We start from the raw sequence: 24,571 nt of genomic DNA, 5'->3' as shown, positions 1-24,571 counted from the left end.
GATGATGTAATGTTGATAGTTGAAGATCCAATATGTAATATGCCAAAAATAATAGATAAAATAAAGGAATTTGGAGATTTGGCTGGATTTTATGTGAACAAAAAGAAGTCGAAGATATTGTGTAAGAATATGAAGCAAAAACAACAAGAATTAATGGAGATAGACTGCGAGGTAACTAACAAAGTGAAATATTTAGGGATTGAACTGACTGCGAAAAATACAGACTTATTTAAAAATAACTATGAGAAATTGTGGCTACAAATAGAAAGAGACTTGATAAAGTGGATTAATTTAAATCTGTCATGGTTGGGAAGAATAGTAGCAGTGAAGATGAATGTGTTACCACGTGTGATGTTTTTATTGCAAACAATTCCAATTATTCGAGATTTCAAACAACTTGATAAATGGCAAAGAAAAATTTCAGACTTCGTGTGGGCAGGCAAGAAACCCCGTGTGAAAATGAAAGTATTACAAGATTCGAAAGAAAGAGGTGGACTGCAACTGCCAAATATAAGATTCTATTATGAAGCAATTTGTCTGGTCTGGTTAAAAGACTGGATAATGTTAAAAGACCGTAAATTGCTGGCTTTGGAGGGACATAAAAAACTGTTTGGATGGCATGCCTGTTTGTGGTATGACAAAGTTAAAGCGGACTCTATGTTTCTGTATCACTGTATCAGAAGAAGCCTCTTCACAATCTGGAAGAAATATAAGGATTATATGGAACCACCTCATGGTACCACCTCATGGGTGGTACCATATGAAGTAATAGATCCGAGAGCTGTATATAATGAACAACAATGTTTAACTTACAAAGAGATAATGTCGATGGAACATAGAATATTAAAAATAAAGACACAAGAAGAGTTATCTCCTCACTATGGATGGTTTCAATATAGGCAAATCAGAGATCTTTACAACTCGGATTGTTTAAAGGGAGGAATAAGATTGAAAAACTCGGAATTAGAAGAAGTGATTTTACAAGAAGGTAAAAAAGACATTTCGAAAATATACAAAATACTTTTAAAATGGCATACGGAAGACGAGACAGTCAAAGTCCAGATGGTGAAATGGGCAATAAACTTTCATAAAGAAATAACAATGGAATCATGGGAATATTAGTGGAAAAATACTTTGAAGATTTCAACTTGTACCAATATTAAAGAGAATGTATACAAAATGATGTATAGGTGGTATTTAACGCCTAAGAAGATTGCGCTTGGAAATGCTAATATGTCAGATAAATGCTGGAAATGTAAAAAACATGAAGGATCATTATATCATATGTGGTGGACTTGTGAAGTAGCTAGGCAATATTGGGGAGATATAATTGAAGTAATTAATGAGGTTTTGCAAACCCAAATAAATAAGAACCCAGAATTGTTGCTACTGAACTTGGGAATGGAAGATGTTCCAATGCAGTACAGAACACTATTTTACATGATTACAGCAGCAAGACTTTTATATGCGCAGAAATGGAAAGTGCAAGAAATACCAACGATAGAAGATTGGATTTACAAATTGTTGTACATGGCAGACATGGACAAAATGACAAGAAAACTGAAAGATCTTGATCCAGGAGAATACATTGCAGATTGGGGGAAATCGAAACAATACTTAGAAAAAAATGGGATGTGAAAGGAGGACTGTCGCAGTTTGAGAATTATTAATTTGTGACCTTATAAAGGGGAGAGAGAAGTAACTTTACCATTAATGGGAAAACTTAGCTATTAATTAATCTAAACTAGTATTATTATTAAGAAGACTTTACTAAAAATATATAGGTTAAATAGTGATGTAGAGATTGGATGTATTAGTGGATTTGAAATATAGAAGAATTTGAATATGCTTAGAGTAAGAGATATAATACATATATGACTTAGAAGAATATAGTTGAAAATAATTTAAATAATAAGATGGGTTAAGGGTTGGAAAGCTGTTGGAAGTCTATAAGGAAGGGGGGAAAGGGTGGGGGTTGATATAATTTAGGTAAGATGGGGAATGTGTGTAATATTTATGTACTCACCAATAAAAATTTTTATAAAAAAAAAAGGTTGTTGGCAACCCTACTTGGTTGAGACAAAAACGCGTTCAGCTATTTCTCACCTCAACATTTCAGGGCTAAAAAAATGATACATTCCACCCAATATAATGCAAAATATAAGAGGTATATAGATGGTTGTCAATAAACTTCTCATATCATGTATATTAGGGGGAGGGAATGTCCAGATTTTTTAAAAAATCAAGGGTATCGAATATTTTCGTTGAAACTACCTGGCAGCCCAAGCAATGTCAACATTCAAAACAGCATAGCATGGGACACAGTTCAGTCAGGGGAAACCTGAGTTCAAATCTTCACGCATGGGTTAGGCCACTCTCAAGTTTCTCTGGGGCAGCTGTTGAAGAGGGGATTTATGAAGCACCTACTTTTGCTCTTATCATCAGCCGGCTTTGAGGATGTGAAATTTAGTATCCAGTAGCTTTAATTATTCATCAAAATTATAAAGATGAAACTTTTAAGTTAACAGCCAAGCGCAGCCAGCAACACCATCTTTGTGAAAGCGGCCTCCGGCCTATTTGAGAAACACAGCCGTTTCCAAGGAGACCAGTCGGCCACCTTAGTAATTGGCACTGTGAAGGAGAGCGTAGCCATATCACTTTTGGGCAACGAAATCTCTCTCAACCTCCCGCGCAAGCTGTCCTTACGTCAGAATGAACGTGAAAGGGATTCTCCTATATGCGCAGGCGTAAAAGAAACAGCCAACAGCCGCCATCTTTGTGCAGGGCCGCGAACAAGTGAAACTGGCAGAGGGCAGAATTCCCTCCTTTCTGCGCATTCGACTTGCCCAATCTCGACGCCGCCATATTTGTATGGGGCAAAAACCTTTCAAAAACGTTGCGACCAAACTTTTCGCTAGGAGGAGGCTGCCGAGAGTTTTGGAGAAATAATAACGCAGGAGAAAAAGGAGGGAAGTTTGAAGAAAGGCGAAAGGAGCGAGGGCGGATGCCTGACAATGTGCCCTAAACAAAGATGGCAGGTGCCCTGGACAGAAATGGCTCAGGAGGCGTCTCCAATGTTAGGAGGCGGCCTTGAAGAAATGGAGACCCACCCTTTTTCCTACAGAAAGGAGATGGGTGTGTGACGGACAAAGGCTGCGACGCCCGGAGGTGGAGGCAGCTGGTAAGGAGGGGGGGATGGGGGGGAAGGAGCTGGATTTCCCCCCACACTCCGGGGGGGGCAAGGGGGGGAGAGCTTTCCCAGAGCAGTGTGTGCAAAAGGGACGGGGGAGGCTGATTTTGCCTGTGAATGATGTTCATTGGGAAGTACCCCCCTCCATCTCTGCTTCTTCACCTCTGCTTTGCAGTTTCTGTGGGGAGGTGCAGCAACGTCCCCCTGTGCGAGAGGAGAGGAAAAGCCGGGTGGGTGAGTGGAGGGGGGTTTAGATGTCTGTAGCACACAGACACACCCCTCCTTCCCTCATGTTATGAGTATACATACTTGGATTTTGCGAGGGTGTGAGGGAGAACTTAGAAGGGATACATATATACGTTGTGTATATAACCTACATATAGCCCCCCTCTCGCTGATATTTTCGTAGACACACACCCCTCTCCCATTATCTTGCTACACACGCCCCTCTCACATTATGTCGGGTTCATGCCGGGCCTGGCAGTCTCCTGGAATTACAGCTGATCTCTGGGCCGCAGCAATCAGTTCCTCTGAAGAAAAGAGCAGGAGTCCTGTAGCACCTATAAGACTAACAAAATTTGGGGTAGGGTATGAGCTTTCTCAGCTCACTTCTTCAGAAGAAGCTCACTTCACTTCTGAAGAGGTGAGCTGTGACTTATGAAAGCTCATACCCTACCCCAAATTTTGTTAGTCTTATAGGTGCTCCTGGACTCTTGCTCTTTTCTGCTGCTACAGACAGACAAGGCTACCCGTTGATCTATCTCCCTGGAGAAAATGGCTGCTTTGGAAGGTGGACTCCATGCATTATACTCTGCTGAGCTTCCTCCCCAAACCCACCCTCTGCAGCCCCCCCCCCCCCAATTATCCAGGAATTTCCCATCCTTGAGCTGGGAACTGAAGCACATACTTCTTGGGTGTGTATGTGAAAGAGGGGGTGTATAATAGGGTTGCCAGCGCTGGCTTGGGAAATCTCTCCAGATTTGAGGGATGGAGCCTGGGGAGGGTGGAATTTGGGGAGGAAAGGGACCTCAGCAGTGTATAATGCCATAGAGTCTACCCTCCAAAGCAGCCATTTTTTCCAGGGGAACTGATCTCTATGACCTGGAGATCGGTTATAATTTCAGGAGATCTCCAGCCACCACTTGGAGGCTGGCAGCCTTAGCATAAAGAGACCCGTCTATAGTTTTAGGTAGGTAGCCATGTTGGTCTGCAGTAACACAGCAGCATTTGAGTCCAGTGGCACCTCAGATACCAGCAAGTTTTTCCAGATAGGAGCTTTGGAAAGTCAAAGCTCCCTTCTTCAGATACCAGGCACAGTGGTCATAGATCCAGAGGAGTTAGCCATGTTAGTCTGTAGTAGGAGATCTTTAAGCCTAAATATTCTCTCTCCCCTCCTCCTTCTATCTTATGAAGGGAGCTTTGATTCTCAAAAGCTTACACCCTGAAAATCTTGTCGGTCTCTGAGGTGCCACTGGTCTCAAATATGTGTCTATGCAATATATACACAGATCCGCTTGTCTTTCTCTCTTGCTGTTGTATGTGTATGTACACACATACCATTTGTATGTAAATGTGGAAGAAGAGTGTCTAATATATTTCTGAATTTCAGCAAAGTGTAGTCACCTTTGAGTCTTGGTGAGAAAGGCAGACTGTAAATAACACAAATAGCTAAATGAGCGCTAGCATGGTATAGTGGTTAGAGAGCTGGACTAGGATGTGGGAGACCCATATTCAAATCTCTGGTCTGCCGCAGAAGCCTGCTGGGACACCTTGATCCAGTCACTCACTCTCAGCCTAACCAACCTCACATGGTTGTTGTGAGGATAAATGGAGGAGAGGAGAACCATGTAAGCTGCTTTGGTCCCCATTGGGGAAAAAGTTGGGGGTATAAATGAAGCCAATAAATAAATGTGTTGACTTTTCTGCGTGACCGCTCTCCCTGTTTGTCAGATAGATATGTAGTTGAGATTGTGTGATGTATATACATGGAATTCCTAAGCTTAAAATCCGTGCACTTCATTTCTGCCACATTTACAGTTCATGAGTGTAGCCTGTAGTCAGTCACTAAATCACCTTTCCCATGTTAGCCTCAGTCTCTGGAGTAGCTGCTCCAGTTCGGCTTGATTTGCTGTTTTTAAAAAAATCTTGGTTGGTTTGCCACCATGCGGCCTTAGTGACTCGCAAACCTGTTTGTTGACTGAGTTCCTGCTCTGGAATCTCTGGAGTTGCTCCTCTGTCTGGTTTGTGGGGCCTTTGCTTGGCAAACTCTGGAGAACGACTGTTAAAAGGAAACACAAAAGTAGTTTCCAGAAACACTAATTGTTGTTTGTGTGTCACCATCACTTTGTTTGCGCTTCACGGGCAGTTGGGCTCCTGCCCTGAGGCACTTAATCTGAAATTTGCTGTGATAGTGGAACAAATCTGCATTTATTTGAGTTGCAAACATACTTAGGTATGCTTTCAGAATTGGGGGTGGGTGGGAGAAGGCTAAGGGGGTTGGGGCAACAGTACTGTAAATTAATATAGCCATCATGAAAGGCAAACAAATGGGTGGAGGAGTGAGACGTTTTATGAAATTTTACAGTGTGTACTGAAAGGTGGATGGAGAGAGCTATTTCTCCTGCCATCGTCTTACGTTTTGAGGTGTTTCTCCCTACCTGCATGGTCAGGAGATTCAGGAATAGCTAAAAGGAAGATAGTCCCTTTCCCATGATTACTTTCTGGACCTTGCTGTCTAAAAATTGTTCAAGTGGATTTTTTTTTACACGGATAGGAGGGCTGTACTGTAAGGAAGTGGTTTGAAAGAGATGCATTGGTAAAGGCATAGGGACTATAGACTATACTACTGTGTACTGTCCGTTGCTGTAAGTATGTCATACTGGGGAGTTTTTGTGTTGCTTAATATGTCACGTTTAGAATTGTTTATGCTCTGTTTTGCATTGTTTCAACTCTGTATTGGATTTCAGCTTGTTTTAAAACCTCTGCAAATTCGCATTTGCATACTCTATTGCACTGTTTATAGAACGCCACCACTGTTGATCATATTGACTTACACTGTGTAATCCACCTTAAGTATCAGTGAAAAAGATGAACTATTGGTAATGAAAACAAAACAAATGAAGATGTAGCAGTGACTACAGGGGTTAAACACAACTTGTGAACATAAGAACATAAGAGAAGCCATGTTGGATTAGGCCAATGGCCCATCCAGTTCAACACTCTATGTCACACAGTGGCCAAAAAACCAGGTGTCATCAGGAGGTCTGGCAGTGGGGAAGGGACACTAGAAGCCTTCCCACTGATTGCCCCCCCCCCAAACACCAATGTGTGTAAATGTGTGTTGACCATGAATGGCTAAATGGAGCCTCCATATTCAGAGGCAAACTATCTTTGACTGTCAGTTGCTGGGCAACGAGCAGCAAGGGAGGGGGGACTGTTGCTTTTTTGCCCACTTGTGGGCCTTCCAGAAGTGTCTGATCAGCCACTGTTGGAGGCCAGATGCTGGACTAAATGGATCCCCCCCACCTGATTTCCAAATTTGACTGTTAAATGATCACTTAATAATTCATGGTTATGACTTTAGAAGTTTTTTTCTTACAGTGCTTTTGCAGTTGAAGGCAATTGACCTTAAAAACTAAAGCCAAAACTATCCTAAAATATCACATACGGTTAACCTTGTGATAAAGTTTGGGAGGGAATTATCAACAATTTGTAATAATTAGTATGTGGCACTTATGTCATTTTTCAGCATTTGAACTGCTTCCCATACATTATCTTCCTGCTGTCATTACAACATCTTTGCAAGGCGGGCTGATTATATTATCCCCATGTTACAGAAGGGGGAACTGAGAGAGAGGCTGTTGAGTTTATGGCAGAGGTGGCATGGGAGGTCTTCCTGATTCATGTCCCCGTCTCCTTAGCCAGCTTTCTTCTTTGCAGAAAGAGCACCCTGAGGGATGCCCAAGAAATTTCAGGGGGAGAACACCAAGTCGGCAGCCGCCCGGGCAAGGAAGGCTGAGGCCAAGGCAGCGGCTGATGCCAAGCGGCAGAAGGAGCTGGAGGATGCCTTCTGGAAGGATGAAGACAAGCACGTGATGAGGAAGGAGCAGCGGAAGGTAAGTGGAGTGCGGTAGGGTGGGGAAGCTTGGGGGGCCCGGGTTCCTTGTGGCGGGAGAATCTGAAAGGAGACATTTCCCTGCCGTGCTACTTGGGATCCTGAGCTAGGCAGAGCTCTTTTTCCTTTCCAAATACCAGTTTTCAGAGTTAAGGAGCATCTCTGCTGTATGCGCTGACAGCCAGTTAAACTAGGCTTAATCCACAGCAATGTGAATTAATCCTTTTTTCCCCCTGCGGGCGGGGTGCGTTTGGGCTGCTGCATCCAGCTGTCGTCAGAGACAAATGAAAAGTTCTGCATTGAGGCAGACAAGACTCGCACACGCAGGTGTAGGCCTGCAGGTGCCCAGCTTAGCAGGGGTCTGTGTTAAAAGGAGCTAGAGGTTGCAGCTGATTGCAAGTGGGATGCGAACCGGTAGTGTGACGCTGCGGTGAAAAAAGGCGAATGCCGTTTCAGGCTACGTTAATAGAAGCACAATATACAAGTCACGGGAAACAAGTATTACGCTTGAAAGATTTGTGCCAAAAGTTATATTAAAGCCTCTTTCTATATCCGTTCTTCTTCCCCCCACGTTGTAGTGTACCCTATCAGGATTCTCCAAATGATTTGCTCTTCCCATACTGTGGAAGTGAATTTTGTCATATTGAAATAAATGTTGTTAGTCGTTAAGGTGCCACTAGACTTCTGTTTTACTCAGCATCGCAATTGGTGGCGATTTCCAACTTTAAAGCTTCGCACTAGAGACTTCCTTTTGTTCACCGCTTCTAAGTTTCTTATGGAACGAGAGGAAGGTTGGAGTGCTCCCTCTGGCCCCATTTTCGCAATGTTTCCGCTTTTAGTATCCGTTCAGCGTGCCTTTTCTGGCGGCAGTTTTTTTATCATGCAAAGCATTTTGCTATCCGTTTCCATGCTCTCAAAACAGCCTTGAGAGGGGAGCTTCAGGGCCGATCAGAAGGGTTTGGCTCTCCCCATAAAGTCTCTCTTCCCCACTAGTGCCGTTTTGGAAATTGTGCACAATTGGGGAGGCGTGGGACCCGTCTCAAAGCATCTTTTACCGATTGCTCCGGCACCGGAACAGTTCCCCGTCTGGCCACATGATGGCGGCAGCAGCTTGATTAGCTGAGGCGCAAGCCTCATTTGCCTCCTACACCTCAAGGCTTATGAATGAACAGCTAGGCTATCCCTCTGCAAGTCTGAATCAACCTGGTAGGTTCTCTTGTTCCTTTAAGGGACAGGTTGGAGGCTATGGTTCTGTGGCAGAGCATCTGCTTTGCATGCAGAAGGCTACAGGTTCAATTCCTAGCACTTGCAGCTTAAAAAAAGGAACAGGAAGTAGATGGAGTGAAAGACCTGTGCCGAGACCCTGGATAACCCCTGCAAGGTAGAGCAGACAATCTGGACCTTGATAGATCAACAGTGTAACTCTGTATAAGGTGTCTTTATGCATTCAGAGGGGAATGGATTCTTTCAGTGTTCTCAATCCCCATTCTGAAGTGCTATTTGGGTGGATCCAGTAGAGGCACACGATGGAGAATGTTACATCGGAATGGGTTACTCGTGTGGATCTAGGGATGTAGGGAGATGATCTCAAAGAGATGCTTCACTAACTAGTTAAGGTCTGTAGACTTCACCACCATGTTGCCATACGTATTATCTATTTCTTTAAGTATGTGCTTCTGTGTACTACCTGTTGCTTTAAGTATGACCCTACTGGGTAGTTGTCTAATGTCAGCCCTAGAATTGCTTATGCTCTGTTTCAGCATTTCTTCAACTCTGTATCGTATTTTTGCTAACATTATGTCTTTGTAATCTTGCGTTCACTTATCCTATGGCATTATTTATTGAAATATCCTTGATATTGACCGGGCTAATCTCACTCTAGGTAATCCGCCCTGAGTTTCAGAAGAAAGCCGGACTATAAATGACATAAGTAAATAGATTAAATGGCAATGGGTTTGGCAGGAGGGGCAAGGCCTGACCATGTTGGGAGGGTTCATTCTTGATGAGACTACCTTGGTGCTTTTCATATGGAGAAGTTGACGCCCCCTTGGGGTGATGGAGCTGCGCAGTGGTTTCAACCTCCCCAGGGGCTTCTGGGAGAGCAGAAAAGCCCCTTCTTTGCACGTGGATGGTCCATCGCTCAATCCACAGCGCCTCCCGTTTAAAAGGACCTCGGCTAATAGAGCTGACCTGGGGTGCCTGGATATATATAATGTATATCTAAATTTATTTAAAGCATTCATACTGTTCATTTTCCCCTAAAAGAAATTCAAAGCCACTTGTAAACAGAATTTTGAAACAAGGAGAGGGCACACCAAGTCTTCTTCACCCAGCACTTCTCTCATTGGTCTTGGCTGCAAGGTGTGTGCTGTTGGCCTCTGACTCAGACGGCTTTGACTGGCAATGATGCCTGTGAGCCGTGTTGTCAAAAGAGAACCTCCATGTTCAGAGGCAAGCTGACCCCAGAAGATCAATTTATTGTTATTTTCTATAAGCTATTGATTAGCTGCCTTTTTATTTTACAGCACTCAAGGTGGCTTACAATGTAAAAACAGCGATTGTAAAAACACATTTTAAAAAAGAATGTAGAATCACAGCGCGAGACTGCTGGTAAAAAGAGAAAAAAACTAAATTAATCAAATGCAATCCTGAATGAGCCCTGACCTGGATAGCCCAGATGAGCCTGATCTTGTCAGATCTCAGAAGCTAAGCAGAGTCAGCCTTGGTTAGTAAGTGGATGGGAGACCTCCAAGAAAGACCAGGGTTGCAGAGGCAGGCAATGGCAAACCACCTCTGCTAGTCTCATGCCTTGAAAATCCCACCAGAGGTCGCTATAAGTCAGTATGACTTGAAGGCATTCCCCACCACCACTCCTGAATGAAGCTGTCTCCGACTGCCTCCTAAAAATCGACAGTGAGGGGGCCATGCGTCAGTAGGTGGTAGTCAAACAAGTTAGGGTGTTAACGTCGTGCCCTGCTTGTAGGCTTTCCAGCTTTCATCCGGGATTCTGGAAACGAAGATGCTGGAGACGCATAGGACACATGCTGCATACATCCAACCGGTGATCCAGGATCCTGTTCCACACAGCGGGCAGTTGCTCTTGACAGCCTTGGCCTCTGTGCCGTTTTGTTAGCCTTCCCCTTACCTTTCCTCTTAGCTGTAGTATTTTGAGATTGACTGCCTCTGAACATGGAGGCTCCCTTTAGTCTCCATGGCTAGTAACCCTCTCTTCCTGCATGAATTGGTTTAAATCCTACTGAAGCCATCCATGGTTGTGGCTTCCCCTGTGTGAATGGGAGGGGCCTTTTGTTTTGATCCCATCGGGCTTTTCTTATGTTCTTATGCCAAAGGAGAGTGGGGTGTGTTCATGAAGGTCTGTTGAATCTATCATGTTTTCATCCTACCCTTCTCCTAAGGCTCCGGTGTACAATATGCAAAAAAGCTTCACCTCTGCCGGCGTCCTATAGAAATGCTCACCCCGCTCCCTGACTTCCCAAATGTGTCTTTATTCCCTCTTGAAATATATCCATTTTGGCAGTCTGTCTCCATTGTGTGAGGTTTCAGCCTTTCTTCCCCAGCCATCCCTCCTGCGAGTGGGTCTGCGCTCTCTGATGTGACCCTCCCTCGTCCCAAATGCTCCACGGAAAAGCCAGTTTTGTTCCCCTGCTTGCCTTCAGAAAGGGGGAAACCATTTGCCTCCACGCCTAGCGTCAGAAGGCAGCCCTTGCAAAGGCCGCACGCGGAACTTGCTGTGCTCTGGAGCGGCGGGTGAAAGTCGACCCTCCCCGATCGGCCTGCCTTGTCTCTGGGAGGCTCCAGTTTCAGACTGTCTCTCTGTGACATTGAAGGGTTTCCATGGCCAGACGCCTCCCTCCCTGGCTGCTGTCTGTCGCTAAAAGCCTGAGCATTAATTGGCTAATGCTTCCGGCGTTCAATGCTATGGGAGCTGTTTCTCGCTGGGAATTGAGAGCGTGGTTTGCCTTTTTCACCTCCTTTTCCTTCTTGCTCTTTTTCTTCTCGCTTTCTTCTCTTCTCTTCGCCCCCTGCTTTCATTCTTTCTCTATCCCCCAGGACTTCCATTGACTCTTCTTTCCTTTTCCTCTTCTTGGCAGTCACGCTTTGCCACCCTCTTGACACCTGGCCTCTTCTCATGCAACCCGTTTAAAATTAACAGTGGAAAATATGCTCTGATTTTCTTTTTGTTGTCAGCACTTCCAGACAGACACCTGCCACTCCCTACAGGGGCCCGGTTTTGTTTAACGCAGCTGCCCTTGCTCCCCTGTCATCTTCCCAGCCTGCTAGCGGAGAAGGACAGTAGCTGGCAGGCATGCGCGACGGGTGAAGTTACCTTCTAGCTCCCGTGCTTGGACGGGTCGTAGTTTCCACAGCGATTGCCAGCACTCCAGGCTGGAAGCTCTCATGCAGTGGGCAGGCACCCCTGGGATGCTTCTCGTACGAAGCGGATCGTGGCCAGGCTATGGGCCGATCTTTCCATGGCCTGTGCCAGCAGTGGCTTGTGTGCCTCCTTCCCTGATGGCAGCCCCTTCTTCGAGAGCAGAGGTTGCCCTCTCGTGATCTCAGAGACCCTTCTGGGCACTCCCCAATGTGTGAATTAACTGTCCCGGACTAAGAGGTGTTGAGGCATAACATTCCCCTGTTGGATGTTGCTGTAAAGCATCCTCGCCCTGCCTGCTTGAGGGCCCTGGGTGGCATCCCCAAGCTAGATGCAGTGCAGAATCCTGATGCAATGCAGCCCTGCTCTTTAGAGGCCGAGGAGCAGCAAACAGGGCTAGGTTGAGGGAGGGGTGGCTGGTAGAAATGATGCAGTGGAATTGCTGCTCCAGTCGGTGGTGAGGAATGGCAAACTTTGCCTGGATAGATGAAACTACCTTATGCAGAGTCAGGCCCGTAGTGTGCATACTCCAAGACTGGCTTTTCTGGCAGCTCTGTAGCATCCGGGCAGAGAAAATTCCCAGATCCTTTAACCAGAGTTCGAACTCATGCGATGCAGTCGATTGGCCACTCTGCCCAACAGTCGCCACAGTTCCCAGCTCATGCAGGGCTGGGGGCCAAGAAGGAAGTTTACATTTTCCAGCTGCCTTCCTAGGACCAAAGGAAAATAAACTCAGGGTTACATTTTGCTTAATGCTTCAAGGCCTGCTGGAGGGAGTCCTGCCGTCTCCAGTCATGCCCTCCTGTCTCTCTGAAGCTTGTTTCTTCAGAAGGAGGGGAAGTCGCGGCAGCGCTGTTGAGAGAAAGGGGCCGCTTTGTCTGCCGAGATGGAAGGGGCAGGCCAGCGAAAAGGAGGTGTCCGGGGGCGGCCGAGGCTCTTTGAACATGACGCCGGACCAGACCTTGAGGATCGGCCTTGATGTTAGGCCTTCCCTGCAGGGAATAAAAAAGGAAAGAGAATGAGAAATTGGCATCTCTCCTTTCTGCATACGGAGGCTGTTTGTGCTCCTCGTTTCCCCGTGAATAGCACAAAAGAGCTGGGAGGTTTCTTTTTAGAACGCTCGCGGCTTCGATTTGAAAAGCGGCTAGGCTGCCGATCCTGGATTCTTCTGCGGATTTGGTGCAACGGATTCTGAACTTTTATCAGGAGGGTGCTGTCTTTCCAACAGGAAAGAATCACCCTTTGGGTTGTAAATCCTCATCTCTCTTGCCAGACTAACTTCCCCCAGGAGCCCAGCAGGATTCGACCCGTGAGCCATCTAGTCCGACATCCTGTTTCCAGCAGTGACCCAACCAGATGCCTTTGGGAAACCCACACCGGCAGGGCGTGGAGGCCTTCTGCTGTTCCTTATCCCTGACACCTGGTTGTTGGCTGTATACTGCTTCTGAAGCTGGAGGTTCTGTTCACCTGTCTTGGCTGTTATCATCACGAGTCGTCTCTCCGTAATTTAACTTGGGTATATTTGGGGTTTAGAGTCAAAGAATGCTGGGCTGGCTTCTGCTTGTCCATTGGGTTAGTGGCGGCGCGTCTCTCTGGCACGAGGAACCTTTTGCTGCCACGAGAGACAAAGGCCCCGTGTGCAGTGGGAATTTCCTCTGCTGGAGGAACAGCTCTGTGGGATCCACCCTCATGACTATCCCTGGTTGTTACATGGTCTCTTGGCCCTGTTTCTTTTCAAAAATATGCCTCCTTTGTGTTTTCTCTCTAATCCTGAGAATGTATGGAGCCACTTTAGGAAACGGGCGGGGCAAACCGAAGCTTGGGCTGCACTGTATTCCCTTTCCTGCTGGCTGCTGATCTTGTTTTGGGTGCGTTCTGTTAGGCAACAGCGTCAAGGGGGTGTGTTTTGTATGCATAGTGGCAGCACCTGCGTGTGTTTGTTTGGGGTTGTGTTGCCCTTTCATGTCACCTGTCAACCAATCCTTTCAACTGGAGATGCTGCCCATTAAACCTGAGGATTTGTGCATATGCAGCAGATGCCCGACCACCCAGCCAAGCCCTACACCCTCGTATTATTACGTTATTGACATGCTTGTGTCTCGCCTTTCCCTTTTGAGAGGGGATCAAGGCAGGCTGTGCCAAAACATATTCCAGGAGGGTTCAAACTGCAAACTGAAGCAGCGCATATAAAGCCAGCGGAAAAAAAATCCTGGTAAAAGATTTTTTTTATTTATTTACATCCTTTCTAGTCTGCCTTTCCCACTGAGACTCAAGGAAAGACGGTGCGAGTCAGTACAATGAATATCATGGCACTTCAATCGGAGAGAAGTATTGTAGGGAAGGGGTCTCAGATGCTTCGCTAATGAGTTAGGGACCATAGACTTCACCACTATGTTGCCTTGCATACTATTTGTTGCTTTGAATATGTACTCCTATATACTACCTGTGCTGCATGTTATCTACTGCTGTATCTTTGCAAAATACACAAGAGCAATCTTGATGTCTCCCCCGACTCCAAGATTTCTACTGCATCCTGGGGGGATTTTGATAGTCCCCGTCTTCCAACCTAAATCCCTGCCTGTTAAATGTCATTGAAAGCTTTTTTTCAGTAATGCCACTGTACAAGGCTTCCCCCAGCCCCATAGAGAAGAGGACCTTCTCTGGGATGCCCTTCCAGAGTGGTGATGGGCAGGGGGGGGGGCTGCTCTTGAAAAGTCTTCAAGTTGGGCCAAGGCAGACGTGGTGGAATGGCCAGCAACTGTTATTGGGCAAAGAGCAGCTGCTGATGGGTTTGTGAAGGGAGAGATGGGTTTTTTCACTTAGATACTATCACACACACACATTTTTTTAAACAAATCATAAGCTGCCTTAAATGCCCCTGTTGTGGCAGCAGGTTGGTAGATCACTTTAAATGCCCACTCCCTGAACTTGGAGACACCCGGATTAGGAGGAAGTGCCTGGGCACAGTGGATCCACAATGCCTGTTGAGCAGGAAGCCTTCCTCCTATCCCCTGGCCCTCTCGTCCAGCATCTTGCTTGCAGCTGCCCCAGCCGGCAGGTCTCCAAGTGGAGGTGTCAGAAGCATGCGTTCAAAAACCAAGCGTCGAAAATACAACTCCTCTGGATTCTGCGTCTTGGTGTCATGCAGATGCAAAACCATTGAAGCTTCTCTCGTTTTTGCTGAGAGGGTTGATTTTCTCTCTCTCTTTTCCTCTGTCCCCTCTAGGAGGAGCGTGAGAAGCGCCGCCTGGAACAGCTTGAGCGGAAGAAAGAACTTCAGCGCCTACTGGAAGAGGAGGATGCCAAGCTGAAGGGGAAGTCGCCCAAGCCGCTAGTCCCCAGTAAGGTCACCCGGGCCCAGATCGACGAGACACTCCGGAAAGACCAGAAGGAGAACGGAGATGTTGGTGAGCTGCCTGCGTCCCTGGGATTCGGCCTGCCCAGCTGTAAAGGTGGGAGAGGCTGCCCTGGATCTTCTTGCAGCAGCCCTGCCGTCTGCGATGGGCCGAGCAGAACCTTCCAGTGCCTTTTCTCCAGCCTTTCTTCCAAGTAGTTCAGGGCGGCACATGTGGCCAGTGATGGTGTGTGTGTAGGCTTAAATAAGCCTCTGGCAGGTGGTCCCTGTGCCTCTCCCCACAGTTTGAGAAACCAGAAGCTTGGCTGTTCCTGAGATGGTCAAAATGTGGTTGGAGTTGTATGGGTTCAGATGGCAACTGGGCCCCAGTGTGACTGGATCTCTTAAATGTTCTGGAAGGGAACAGATGAGCTACTTCTTGGTGCTGGAAAAACTTGAGAAATACTGATCCAAGACGCCTGCGCCGAGCCAAGGAGCGGTTAGGGTAGGAGCAGGAATTGGATCATTCATAAGATTGAATGCAGGTTAATGGGTATGGTTGAAGAACATGTGATGTACCACCCTTTCTACAGCCCTGTGGTTTTCCAGGGCCTGAATAGGAGACCTCCTGGGAATCTCCTATGGATAGAGGTGGTGGGAAGTGCCGTCAAGTCATAGCTGACTTACGTTGACCGCTGCTGGGGTTTTCAAGGAAAGAGACTAATGGAGGTGGTTTGCCATTGCCTGCCTCTGCAGCCCTAGTCTTCCTTGGAGGTCTCCCATCCAATTACTAACCGAGGCTGACCCTGCTTAGCTTCCGAGATCTGATGAGACTTGGACTTGCTTGGGCTATCCTGGTCAGGACCTCCTATGGATAGCATCTTGGATTCCCAGAAGGAAAGATAGAAATAATTTAGTTTAGAAAAATGAATTCATAGCCACAAGATGTAGTGTTGGCCACTGGCTTTAAGTACCTTTGAAAAGGCTTTAGATGTTTCATAGAGCAAGAGGGATCTATGGGAGGCTCTGTGAGTTTAATGGAACCTCCATCTTTTGTAGTCGTCGTGAGGGCATAAAAAGCAAGCGATCTTCCCATTGGGACGTAGGGTTGACTACTGTGAGATGCCGAACTAGATGGCCCCACCTGAGTTTGCTCCTGGCATGGTGGTTCTTATGTAAATGGAAAGCCTGTGATTGGAATTAATGCTGTAATGCTTTTCTCCCCAGTGGAAAAACAGAAGAGCCACCTTGAGGTGCCGTTAGAGGAGAACATCAACAGGAGGGTGCTGGAAGAAGGAGCAGTGGAGGCCCGGACCATCGAAGATGCGATTGCTGTGCTCAGGTACTCTCATCCAAGCCTGATGGAACTTCGCAGGGGAAAGGGGGAAGGAGGAATCGTTTGTCCTGCTTTGCAGTTTCACGCTCAGAAAGACATTGTTCAGTAGATGGCTCTGGCTTTTGGGTTGGAGAGTCTGGACTCGTTCTGTTGCGGTTGTGGGCTAAAAGGTCACAACAGAACGGAGCAGCTGCTGAAATGCCCTACCCATTGGGAAATTATTTTAAAAATGGAAAACCCCAGCAAGGTTTTCATCTGTACAGAAAAGCCTCCTGCAGACCATAGGTTTGGATGCTGAAGGCGGCACTGATGCTTTTCAAAATACAATGTGAATTAGCTGCTCGGGAGGAGTTGGGTTAGGGCTAGGAAAGCAATGGCTTGAATTCTGTTAACCAGAGTTTTCCTCTCCTTTCCCTGGTGTGTCCCCCCCCCCCCCCCCCGCAGTGTTGCAGATGATCTGGACCGTCACCCGGAGCGGCGGATGAAAGCCGCTTTCGCCACTTTTGAGGAGGTGAACCTTCCCCGCCTCAAGCAGGAGAACCCCAACATGCGCCTGTCCCAACTCAAGCAGCTGCTGAAGAAGGAATGGATGAGATCTCCTGAAAACCCCATGAACCAGAGGCACACTGCCTACAACAGCCAGAAATAAGACTCGGGAGGGAGGGGGGCAGGCCGGTGGGAAGGAGGGAGCCTCCCTGCCCCCTCTTCCTCACCCCCCAAAAAATATCTCCAAGGACCGCAGACACTGCTGTGACAGGCCTCCTTGAGCTCAACTTTTAAGGATTTAAAAGGTGCAACTATTTTCTTTTCCTCTCCCCAAGCCCTTTGCTTTGTTGATCCCTCCCCTACTGAAGTTCCCCATTAAATCAAGAGGGTTTTGCACCTTCGTGGGGCTTCCTGAGCTTTTTGGGTGCGGTTGATAGCAATGACAGCTGAGCCAGACATCTCCCCCCGCACCAACTAGCAGGGAGCAGGTTCTGTGAAAAGAGGGAACCTGGGTAGACACCTCTACCCTGCCTATCTTTGTATACAAAGAGGTCACTTTTCGAAGCTGGGCTGCTTTGTTAAAATCCTTCTGCCGTGTTTTGATTATTGGCGGCCCTTCGCTTTTGAACCGAGGGCACCTACAGACACCCAAAGCAAGTAACTCTTGCGGCAGTCCCTTGTTCTTTCTGAGATGACCAGCTCATGTCCAGCACATACCTCTGCAGAATGCAGGTGGGCTCACATAATGATAATAACTGCAACTGAATGTCCCTCCGTACAAACAAAATGATTCCCCATGCTTTAAACAACTAGCATTTCCGGAGGAAAGAATAGATTTGCTCAGTCCTTTTCTCTGACCCACTGGGTTTCCAAAGGGAAGGAATTTTGACTGCTCCTCTGTTGAAGAAATTCCCTTGCACGTAGAAAGCCCTTAGTTGGCTACTTGCCTATGTCTAGGGATTGATTTCTTTTTTTTTTATGGAGCTTTCAGTCCCAAAAGCCTACCTGTAGCCTGAAAGCAGGCCTCATGCAGGTTGACTGCCACAGGGAGAACTCAGCTAAAGGTTCTTGGTCGCAAGGACCTGCTTGCTACACCCTCTCTCTCGGGCAACAACATGAGCCAGAACCGGCATGCCACTCTTTCAGTGCACCAGGTTCTGATGAAGCCCTTTCAGCACTTCCACTGTTAGGGGAAGGTCCCCCAGGTCTGTTCTACTAGTGAGGGTGCTTTCCCCATGTGTCTGGGAAAGCCTCTTTGTGCCCGAGTAAAACACTAGTGGTACAGATCTGTAGGATTCCACCTTCAGCCACCACCTTTTCTCAACAGAGCTTCCACGCAGCTCTGCTGAAGGAAGAGGAGCTGGCGCTCCAACGGTAAAAGATCCTCGTTCCCATCTCAGCCTGCTTGCATCCAGGGCAGGTCTGAGAGATTCCATTCCAGCATTGCCAAGAGGCCACTGTTCTCAAGGCTGTGGCTCCCTACCCTGGATCTTAGTGCGGGGCTGGTTATTTAGGCTGCTGGAGCCTAACTTGCTCTTTTGAACTTGGGTTCCCTGCTGTGCTTCGTCCTACCTTTTGGGGTTGCTGCGATGTAGTCCCCGCAAGGGACACCCTTCCCCTTCCTGTCTCAACACCCACAGCCCTCCTTGGAGGCACCCAAGAGTGTCCTGCCTGGATTCTCCCTCTGTCCGCCACTCCTGTGCTTCCCTAGGCAGTTTCCAGCAGGGGTCTGGTAGGCTTTCCTCAGTAAAAGCAGAGCTGCTGCCCCCCTCCCGCTCTGCTTCTAAGAATCCACCCCATTGATCAATCTTTTTTTAAAAACAAATCAGTGTGCTCTTCCTCTTTTTGCTGCAGCGATGACGTAGCTGAATCTGGCTATCCCTCCTGCCGCCCCAAGGAATAGATGGTGTCGGATTTCCATAGCAGAGCTGCAGGCCCGTTGGCCTCTGTGTGTCTCTCTCTAAAATTGATTCTTTTCCTTTGTCCTGTTGAGCTTTGAGCTGATCCAGTGTGCATCCCCCCCCCCCCCGGGGTCTGGGTCCCTCCCCACCACCCTGCAAAAATTGATGTGCGGAGGGGGGAGGGGGGGCGCTGTAAGACCCATTCTGTTCAGTGGCGGAGGTACTGTTCCTACTAACCACGTTCTGCAAGGTTGCTCTTCCTTCCCTATTCCGCTTCTATCAAGTTCATGTCTTCACAGCCACCCACGTGGAAGCACCCTTCCTCTGGCGTTTCCTATATAGCCCTCGCAAGAGTTGCTGGTTTTTTCCTATGTGATGGCCTTTCAGCCCCCTGGACTACAGGAGGGAAAGGCCTTTGGTGCCAAAAGTTGGGCTGTGGACTTGAAACTCTCTTCTGTTCAGAATGCTTCTGATTTCTTCCAGTGACGAAATACGCACGAGCAATCTTGACGTCTCCCCCCACTCCCAATTTCTAGGCAGTCGGCAAGGTCGGGAAGCTGTTCCTGGGCCTTTCCGCAGCCTCCTTTGGTGCTGTCATGGGTCTCCTCGCTCTCTCCTTCCACCGTTTCCCCTGGTCCCTTCTGTGGCGTCAGGCATATCAGGAAAAATTCAGCAGTCCTTCCTAGGCATTTTGCTCTAGTATTGAAAGATGTGGGATGGCGGGGGCATTGCTTTGGAACACTTTCAATCCCACCTTGCAATCACCCCCTGCCCGGGAATCTTGGGGAGACTGGATTATTGAACAATGAAATAAATGTGGTTGATCCTTAGTTGCAAGTGCGGTGGGGATTAGAATGTCTTTTTTATGGAGTGCCCCCTCTGTTTCCCTACTCCTCAATAACACCCCCCCCCCCATATCCCTGCCCATTTTCTCATCGCTGGAACAGGATCAGATTGCCTGCAGCGAAACGCAGAAGCCATAATTATGCCTTCCCAGTCGGCGTGACTTTTCCAAGATGCTCGTAGAAACACACACACACACACCCTCACTGTGTCGTGCTGCAATTAAGTCGGCTCTGCTGATGGCACAGCCAGGAAAAGGCACGAGCTGACACACGCGCATACGCACACGCACATTCTGACTACAGGGCTATTCTTTTCTTCAGAAGCCTTTTGCTTTGGAAGGCTGATCTGGCTGCGCTTTGGAAGGGTGGCAGCAGAAAGCTAGACTGCCAAGCTGAACTCCCACTTGGGCGGTATCTCTTTTAAAGAAGATCGGTCTTGTAGACAGCGGCCCTGCCCCTGCCTAGGTTGTTAAAGGTGCTCCCATCTGGTCCTGAGCAAAACACCGTATTAGGGCAGATTCTCCCCCATTCTGCAGAGGGAGGGCATGTCTGCGTTTAAACAAATTAGACCTTTGTAAACTCTCTCTAAGGAATAAAGTATTTGAACTGTGCCATCTTCCATGTTTTTCTCTGTGACTTCCCTGCAGAAGTGGATGCCTGTTTGGCCAAGCTTTGGCCAGAATGATACAGTGGAAACAAAACGTTGGAGAGCTTGAATGGCTCCTACAAGGACACATGCTGTGTAAAATATGGTTGCCAACCTCCAGGTGGTGGCTGGAAATCTGGAATTACCATTGTTTTCCAGTTTACAGAGATTAGTTCCCCTGGAGGGAGTGGCTGCGTTGGAGGGGGGACTTTATGGCATTATACCCTCCCCTCTTGAAACTCTGCCGTCCCCAGGCTCCACTCCCCAAATCTCCAGGAATTTCCTAACTAGGAGCTTGCAACCTCCAGGGTCAAGTGAACGGTGAGAGGAATAAAACCAGTTTTGCAAGCTTGCCATTGAAACCTGGAGTGCATCGTATGGATTGGCTAGTGGCTGCGCACTCACATGGCCCCACGTTCCCCCTCCTCCCTCTAAGCAGCTTGATAACTTTAAAAACAGGATTTTTTTTAAAAAAAAAGTTTTATTGAATAGCATGCATGTTAAACATTATGCTTTTTGAAGGCAGCATTCCATTGTGAAAACCAGTGAGGTATGCGGATTGAAGTGTTGGACTAGGATCTGGCAGATCCGGGTCCCAGTCTCCACTCGACTGGGAAGCTCACATTCTCAGCCCAGCCTTCCTCGCAGGGTGCTTGTGAGTCTGCAGAAGGGAGAAGTGTGATGGATTTCAGCCTGAATCGGAGGTGAGGGGGGAGGGAGCAAGACCTACTACTAAATCATGGCAAATTTGCATGGCAAATCCTTTGCCTAGGCAGACGGGAGCCAACCGGGGTCTCCCTGGGGAAGGAATAATCTATTGCAGCTCCTATTTGGAGTGTTTTGTTTGTGTGTGGCTTGATGAAACAAGCAGACCCTTAAGTATTGCTGGTGATTGGTAGCAGAGCAGAAGCTGCAGCTCGGGGTTACTGCTTTGCAGGGAGGAGGTCCCCTGTACGACCCCCAGGCATCTTCTGTTGGAGGATGTTGGGCGGATAATGTTGAGGAAAGACCTTTCTCTGCCCGAGACCCTGGGGAACAGCTGGTAGTCATGAGTAGATGGTACAGAACTAATGGCTCTATGCTCCGAGTTGGTTTAAGGCCGCTTTGTATGTCCAAAGATTTTTTTTTAAATCAGTAAAGGCCAAGTATTGCTCAGGGAAAGAACCCTGAGGCAAGGGGGCTGCCTGCTTCTCCTGTCTCAATGGCTTTCAGAGGCAGGTGATCTGTTGAGATATTCCTAGAATTTCCAGATGCAGAAGCAGTCTGTTGCCATGTACAGGAGAGGGATAGCCTTTCTCAGAGCAGCCCAGCCCTTGCGCTTGTTTGAGAGCACTTGGCTGCTAGAGATGATAGCGGCTCCTCCATGTTCAGGAGCAGTATATCTCTGAATGCAATTGCTGATGTGCTACCTTCACTTCCCAGAGAAACATCTGGCTGGTTCCTGGTAGTCCAGAATCCTGCTTCCATATTTTTATGAGACCTCCGCCACCGAGAGCTCCAGGCTGCAAATGCGAGGCAAGAGAGAAAGAACGAACCGCAACAACCTTGTGACATAGGTGAGGCTGAGAGAGAGCGAGTGGCTCATGGGGAGCCTCATGGCCCAGTGGAGATTTGAACCCAAGTCTCCTAGACCTTTCTTCAGGCACTAGGCTACACAGGCACTCAACTGTGATATGTAATTTAAATTTTAGTTGTAATCCGCCTTGAGCCTGCTGATGTGGGGAGGGCGGAATAGAAATCAAATATAAATAAATAAATAAATAAATAATGACTCCAGCTTGGCTTAAACCAATGAGGCTTTCCTCGTGCCATCTTATGTAGGGTCAGGATCATTGTCTTCCTGCCTGTTCCTCTGTGCCTTTGCTCTAAATGGATCTGTGCATCTGTATCCAGGGAAACCCTGTTTTCCCTAACCCATGTGGCACTTCCATCCTCCACTGCCGCTTGAGGATTAATGGGGTTGTGCCCTTGAAACTGGCTTTTCTGCAAAGGATCATCAGAACTCGGAAGCGCTCAACCTTCAGTCAGCTACACAGATCCTTGGGCAGGGTCCTGTGTGAAGTGAGAACGGCTCCTGCTGAGCTGATCTTGTGGCAAACTCTGAGCCCACAATGAGCTTGGAAAGCAGGTTGGGCAGGAAGCCTAGTCCTCACTGATGCCACGTCAAATGATCCGGTTGACACGATCCAGGGAACTGCGCTAGCATAATAGCGAAGAGAACAAGCTATGATCAGGCCGGTCTCTGGTTCAAATCATATCCTTTCTAAGGGAAGTTTGCTTCCTTGTGCCCTCTTGGTTCTTCAAGCTGTCCCCGATAGCCAGAGCCAAGCTACAAATGATGAATTATATGAGGACTGCACGTGAAGGGAGTTGCAGTGTTAGCCAGGAAGCTGAGTTTTAAAAAAGATCAGAAGGCTTTGTCAATTTCCCCTCTCTAAAGAGCAGGGAGATCTCCTCAGGGAGTTTGTTAATTTCCTCTTCACCTCCTCAAGGGGAGGTGAAACTGATAGAGGCAAAGAGGAAATTAACAAACCCTCTGAGGAGCAATCTCCCCTGCTCTGTAGAGAGGGGAAATTGACAAAGCCTTCCAATCTCTTTTAAAATTCAGCTTCCTGGCTAACATTGTGACTCCCTTCATGTGTAGTCCTCATGTAATTTGTTATTTGTAGCTTGGCTCTCAGACTTGCTAGATATCCTTCAAGCTATCCCCGATAGTCTTGCTAGAGTGGCCTAGTTAAATAAATGATTTTTGAATCTGGAAGGTTCTGGTTCAGATATGGCCTCCTTTGGTGCTGTAAGCTATAAGAAGAGCCCTGTTGGATCACACTTTGCTAGGTTCATCTACTCTAGCATCCTGTTTCGATCAGACTGAAGCCCCACAAGCATGACATAAAAGCTACAGCTCTTCCCATTCAGAGATAGACTGCAGTGACAGAATACATTCCCAAGAAGATTTCTTACGTGCAGCACTCAACAGGGTTGGAGGGGGAGAAGTTAACAATGGCCTGGAATAAGAACTTGATTGGTAGGCTTCCTCCTTCCCTCTGATTTGCCATTCAGAACCTGCCTTCATGCTAGGAGGGTTGCTAACAGGATTTTTGGAGGAGAGTAAGTGTCTGATGAGGGTCAGACAGGTTCCCCTCAGAAGTGAGGGAGAGAAGACATTTGCCCTAACTGTAACAACATTGTCTTACGGAAGACTTTTTAGTTAAGAATTCCCAGTATAAAAGCCAGCACAAGCTGAAACCTATTTACACAGCCACGATAGAACTGGGGGTGCGTTTTGGCACAGAGGGATTGGTAGTAAGTGGAGATCCCATTCCAGCCAAAAGAATAAGGGTTAATTCTTCTTAGGAAAGAGAGAATAATTCCTGCCCACTGTCTAAAGGGGAGTTTGGCTCTAAGGAGGACTCCAGGACTGGTGTAAAAAAACGGTGTTGAACTAATGTCAGGCAATCTTGAGTTGACAAGGGAAATCTGTGAAGAAACATTGCTCTAAACCAAACGCTTCTCACTCTTAAGGATTGTAAACATTGAAACTAAGCAGCAAGAAAATTATTTTGCTTATTACTTTTCAAGTACTCTGTTCTACCAACCAATTTATACCTCAGCCATTTCATCCCCTGACTGCCCATATTCCATCCCTGCCTATTCAATAAAGTTGCTGTTTCTTTTGAGAGTTATTCAGCCTCCAGTGCCATTTCATTCAAGGAAGAAGAGGGCTCCTGCTTTTCCCCTATCAAGCCCTGGGCTTGGCTAAAAAGCCGAAAATATAACTGCTAAACAGGGTGGGACAAAAGGAACTGTATAACCACATCTTTACAACTTTAAAATCACTAATAGAGACATGCCACTTGATGCTGCTTAGCCACAGCAGGCAAACTTGGATTTTGGCTGGAAAATCTACCTCCGAGCGTGGGAGAGCAGGAGGGTTCATCATAACTGCTTCTGATCATGGAGGTTCCATTTGTTTCTCAGGACTAATCGCTTTTGAAAACACTTCTCCTTGAATGTGTCTTAATTCCCGTTTAATGAGAATACAGCAAGAAGCTGGCTGGATCAAACCAAAGAGACTTCTGGTCCAGCCTCTGTTTCCGACAGAAGCCAGCCATTTTTTTCCATGAAGCTTTGAACGAAGGCATGAGAGCAACAGTCGTATATGCCTTCCCAGCTGGTTTTCAGAGATAGGTTATTCCTGAATATGTAGGTTCCATTTAGATATCAATGGTCAATAATAGACTTCTTTCAATTTGCTCCTGTGCCTTTCACAATGCCAAATGGAGTCTTCCTTTTCCCTGATGGAGGTAGAATGAGGGCTAGAGAGGC

General features: G+C 47.2%; 1 protein-coding gene across 1 annotated transcript; it reads left to right on the top strand.

The window, feature by feature from the left end:
* The first annotated feature begins 3,096 nt into the window (after window positions 1-3,096).
* On the top strand, window positions 3,097-17,253 carry CCDC124 (coiled-coil domain containing 124). The gene is made up of 5 exons (XM_054981494.1): window positions 3,097-3,181; window positions 7,130-7,305; window positions 14,924-15,104; window positions 16,259-16,373; window positions 16,812-17,253. Exons 2-5 carry the CDS (start codon window positions 7,147-7,149, stop codon window positions 17,014-17,016), a joined length of 660 nt encoding a protein of 219 aa, XP_054837469.1. The 5' UTR covers window positions 3,097-3,181; window positions 7,130-7,146; the 3' UTR covers window positions 17,017-17,253.
* Window positions 17,254-24,571: the final 7,318 nt, after the last annotated feature.

This window comes from Eublepharis macularius, chromosome 5 (genome assembly GCF_028583425.1).
Source record: "Eublepharis macularius isolate TG4126 chromosome 5, MPM_Emac_v1.0, whole genome shotgun sequence".
NCBI lineage: Eukaryota > Metazoa > Chordata > Lepidosauria > Squamata > Eublepharidae > Eublepharis > Eublepharis macularius.
This window is presented reverse-complemented; position numbering and strand designations above follow the sequence as displayed.

Coding starts and splice junctions, on each gene's coding strand:
- CCDC124 (XM_054981494.1), top strand. CDS start 7,147: ATGCCCAAGAAATTTCAGGGGGAGAACACCAAGTCGGCAGCCGCCCGG. Junction 7,306..14,923: donor TGAGGAAGGAGCAGCGGAAG/GTAAGTGGAGTG, acceptor TGTCCCCTCTAG/GAGGAGCGTGAGAAGCGCCG. Junction 16,374..16,811: donor GATGCGATTGCTGTGCTCAG/GTACTCTCATCC, acceptor CCCCCCCCGCAG/TGTTGCAGATGATCTGGACC.